Source organism: Quercus lobata, chromosome 10, assembly GCF_001633185.2.
Source record: "Quercus lobata isolate SW786 chromosome 10, ValleyOak3.0 Primary Assembly, whole genome shotgun sequence".
Classification (NCBI taxonomy): Eukaryota; Viridiplantae; Streptophyta; class Magnoliopsida; order Fagales; family Fagaceae; genus Quercus; species Quercus lobata.
Window position 1 is genome coordinate 3,371,453 of NC_044913.1, and position 4,949 is coordinate 3,376,401.

Here is a 4,949-nt window from a genome sequence, read left to right on the forward strand (position 1 = left end):
TCAAGTTATGAGTGGGTTCCAATTAGTTCAATTGGTAAAATTTTTTATAGTTGAATAAGAGATATGTGGTTCAATTCAATCCTCGTTTATACCAAAAACCAATTAATATCTTGGTTTGATAATAAAAAACTATTATAATTATGAGCAGACATCATATATTAAAACTCTCTAAAAAAAAATTCACAAAGTTATTACTAACCAAAATAGGATAAACTTTAAGAACTCAAATATCACATAAAAAGGAGACCCATCTCCCTAGAGTTAAAAAAGAAGCTTCGAATTGCAAGTTTGCAACGCAAGGCAAGAATGAGATACCAACCATAACCAGAAACGAAAAAAGAATTCACAATAAGACAACAGTATATGAGTAAGCATGGGGCCCGACCCAATCCCATCCAACAATAGTTAATAAAACAGATATTTTTTGGTACCACTATCACTAGTAATCTAATACATCAGCTTCCACGCAGTTCAATTTGTTAAGTATTTGGAAACCGTCTTGTACTTCAATTGTATTTCAAATGATTGGTAGTTTGGTTTCAATACTCATTCTTTTCTTTATGTTTATTGACTTTTAGTAAAAGAAAGACACTAAAAATGTTAGTAGCACATTTTAAATTTGTCTGATTCATTTTAGACATTTATTTTAATTTTCATTTAATTGAGTCTTTTAAATATTAAATTTAGGTTTTTTTTTTTTGGATTCATTAAAAATTTTCCATTAAATATGCAATTAACTAATAAATTTTTCTTTTAAGAAAAACTCACATAAAAAATCTAACAAATATTTTTATTAATTATATATTTTTTCCATGTGAGAATTTTTTTTAATAGAAAAATTGAAAAGAAAATCTGAATTGAATATATTTACATTTATATTTATTTATTTTGGAGAAATCTTCGTACGCGTTTGACTTATAATCTCATTGACAAGTGATTCCAGTGAGACAAATGCTTCATAAACTTCATAAACTGGGCGCAAGAGGTACCTTTTCCTTCCTCTTTATCTTTGACTAACAAACGAGAGATTTAAAATACAAATTTAAACTTAAACCAAAAATCCAATACAGTCTTTAACACTAAACCTATCTAAAATCAAATACAAAAACACAAATTAAAAAACCCACAAAAGACAATCCTAACACTAAGAGTGTGTTTGAGAAATAATAAAACTAGTATAACTTATTAAAATTTTTAACTTATTTTTACTACTATTTATTAGTCTCGTTACACTTTTTAGTCTTATTCAACTAGTTTTTTAACTTCTTTTTGGGTTAACTAAAAAATTTCATTATCATCGTGTTGTTTCCAAACGGATTTCTAGTCTATCTATAAAATAAATAGTACAATATTTACAAAAAAAAACCCCACACATTATTAGTCTTATTACACTTTTTAGTCATAATCAGCTAGTTTTTGAACTTCTTTTTTGGTTAACTAAAAAATTTCATTATCATCGTGTTGCTTCCGAACGGATTCCAAGCCTATCTATAAAATAAGTAGGACTATATATGCAAAAACCCCACACGTTACTCCCTCATTCACTCACCACTTTCCTTTTTGTTGAAAATCACCACACAACACCTCACCTCTACCTTCCCAAACCCCCACAGCCGGCTCACCTCACTGCCTTTATTTTCTTCACAGTTCATTTCACTTCTTCAAAAACCCCAAAACACAACACACCAAAAAAGAAAATTCAAAAAAAATGGCTTGGCTTTGTTCTACTTTTCTCTATTATTCTTTATTCTCTATTCCCAAATATTTCTAACACTAAAAAAAATCCAAAACCATCTTTTCTTTTTCTTTCTCTCTATTTATATTATTTCTCTCTCTTTGACTCAAACCCTAAAATCCCAAAAACTTTCAACAATGGCTACCACGACGACGACCAGCATCAACACCGGCGGCGAGGACCGAGTCCTCGCCACGGCACAGCAGATCGTGAACAGTTTGAACAACACGCCGAAGGAGGTCCGGCAGGACATGCTGTTGATTCTGTCGAGCTTCGACAATCGGCTCTCGAATATCACGAGCTTGATCGACGGCGACGGTGCGTCGAAGAGCGAGGAGGACCGGTTCGCTCTGGCGGAGAAGGTGATTCTGCGGTGGGATCCGAGCTCGGAGGGTTCGAGGAGGTCGTTGAATTGGGAGGACTCCGGTGACGAGTCCAACGAGTATTTGTCGGCGATTGACGAGATTTTGAATCTGATGGACGAGTTGTCGGTGAGGTCCGATTCGGAGATTGTGGATCGGGCTTATTCGGCGATTCAGCACGCGATGTCTCGGCTTGAGGATGAGTTTCGGCAAGTTTTGATTCGGAACACTGTTCCTCTTGACGCTGAGAGACTGTACGGTTCGATCCGCCGGTTTAGCCTTTCGTTCCCGGTCAGCGGTTCCCGAATTATCACCGGAGAAGATGATGATGAGGATGATGATGAAGACGGTGGTGAATTCGAGAGCTTTTCGGAGGATGATCGGAGCTCAAGGTTTCACGAGCGTGGTCCGAGCTTGGACGACAACGCTTCAGTCGATTTGATCGATCCCAAAGCTGTGGATGAGCTCAGAGAAATCGCGACTAGAATGATTAGGTCTGGCTTTGAGAAAGAGTGTATTCAAGTCTATAGTACTGTTCGTCGCGACGCTTTGGATGAGTGTCTCGTGATCTTAGGGATCGAGAAGTTGAGCATTGAAGAGGTTCAGAAAATTGAGTGGAACTCACTGGATGAGAAGATGAAGAAATGGATTCAAGCTGTGAAGATTGTCGTTAGGTTGATTCTCAGCGGTGAGAAGAGTCTCTGTGATCAGATATTCTGTGGCGCCGATGAAACCAAGGAGATTTGCTTCAACGAAACCGTGAAAGGTTGCGTGATGCAGCTGTTGAATTTCGGTGAAGCTGTTGCAATCGGGAGAAGATCGCCTGAGAAGCTCTTTAGAATACTTGACATGTATGATGTGATGGCTGAGGCGTTGGCGAGATTGGAGGTGTTGGTTACTGATGATGTCGTGATCAGTGAGGCGAGAGATGTGCTCTCCGGGCTTGGTGAGGCTGCTTGTGGGACATTTGCTGAGTTTGAGAACGCGGTTCAGAGTGAGACCTCAAAAAAGCCTATGCAGAGTGGTGAGATTCACCCACTGACACGGTACGTGATGAATTATGTGAAATTGATTGTGGATTATAGTGAAACTCTGAACTTGTTGTTGGAAATTCGTGAAGATGATGATCAATTAGTGCCTTTACGAAATGATGATAGTGATAGCTCGAGATTGACTCCAGTAGCTAGGCGGTTGTTGGTGTTAATAACCTCTTTACATTCCAATCTTGAGGAGAAATCAAAGCTCTATGAGGATGGTGCACTGCAGTATATTTTTCTGATGAATAATATTCTGTACGTAGTGCAGAAGGTGAAAGGTTCTGATCTTGGTGGGCTATTAGGTGATAATTGGGTTCGGAAGCGGCGTGGGCAGATAAGGCAATACGCTACAAGTTATCTTAGGGCTTCATGGACCAAGGTGTTGCATTGTTTGAAGGATGAAGGGATTGGTGGGAGCTCGAATAACGCCTCGAGGGTGGCTTTGAAGGAGAGATTTAAGAATTTCAACGCATGTTTTGAGGAAATCTATAGGGTTCAAACTGCTTGGAAGGTCCCTGATGCTCAACTCCGGGAAGAGCTTAGGATATCTATATCAGAAAAGGTGATCCCGGCTTACCGCTCATTTATGGGAAGGTTTGGGAATCAAGTAGAGAGTGGAAGGCACGCTGGGAAATACATAAAGTACACAGCAGATGATTTAGAGAATTATTTGTTGGATTTGTTTGAGGGATCACCACGAGTACTGCACCACATGAGGAGAAAAAGTACATAGGATAAAGGTGGACTCTTGTATCAGGTAAGAGCCCAGCTCTCATGAAGGACTAGATGGAGAAGAGTGTGCCTGTTAAATGTAGCTTGATTGTATGATGCTTATTTTTGTTGTTGTTAATGTTATAGACATGGGTTTTTATGAATGTTAATTGTCGTCCATGCTATATACTGTAATAATTTATTGTACATGTACATGTGCTATAGATTTTAGTTTTTGTATGTGAATCCCCATTGCTCTGAAGTAACTGTGTCTATACTTTATTGGGCGTCCTGTGGGCTTCTTGACTGTATTCTTGCTGTTTTGGCATGTTTGTATTTTTATATCAATTTTGTTATTGCAATTCTATTGCTGAGTGTGTGCTAGTTAAAGAAAACCAGTCATTATTGTGTAAAATGGGATTTCACAAAAATTTAGTACTGTAGAATGTAAATTACCTCTTCTTCTTCTTCAATGTAATTGAATGGGACATCTGGCGTATGATTGGAGCCAGGCGATAATAATCAAAATGCACAATAATTTCTTATTATTTCCAGAAATATGAGATATTTGAACATTGATACTAATTAACAATTCATTGAATATGATATTAAATGAGTGCTGAACCAAGAAGGATAGAATAAGAGTTGGGTGATTTGTGAATTGTGTAGAGTAGCATTGACAAGATTTGAGGGAGTAGATTAGGAGGGTTTTGTCACGTGCAACAAAAGTTAATGATTGCATCGATATGGAAGTTATCTGACACAAGTTAAGGGCTCTCCCTGAATGAAAGGAAGGCCATTAGGTTAAGTTTGTGGGTAAAAGTGAGGCTCACCTATTTAAGGTAAAAATGTTGTACACTACGATATGTAGGATATTTTTTTCAACAGTAATAAAAATCATGTTTAGTTTTACTTTCTGCTTCCTAACTTGCACAATGTACTGGTAATGACAAATGTATCCATCTTCTAGTGTAATAGATTTCCAACAGAAACAGATGCAATGCACTGTCCATCCATCTAAAATTTTCAAAGTTGCTGCTCAACACCAGATGCTCATGTTAAAACATTTTACTAGTTATTGTGTTGAGATTATGAGCTTTAAGT

At 37.4% G+C, this 4,949-nt stretch overlaps 1 protein-coding gene across 1 annotated transcript; it reads left to right on the forward strand.

The window, feature by feature from the left end:
- Nucleotides 1-1,522: 1,522 nt before the first annotated feature.
- LOC115963770 (exocyst complex component EXO70B1-like) lies at nucleotides 1,523-4,207 on the forward strand. The gene has a single exon (XM_031082923.1). It carries the CDS (start codon nucleotides 1,873-1,875, stop codon nucleotides 3,865-3,867), a length of 1,995 nt encoding a protein of 664 aa, XP_030938783.1. The 5' UTR covers nucleotides 1,523-1,872; the 3' UTR covers nucleotides 3,868-4,207.
- Nucleotides 4,208-4,949: the final 742 nt, after the last annotated feature.

Excerpts from the sequence above, each read along its gene's own strand:
- LOC115963770 (XM_031082923.1), top strand. The coding sequence starts at position 1,873 with ATGGCTACCACGACGACGACCAGCATCAACACCGGCGGCGAGGACCGA.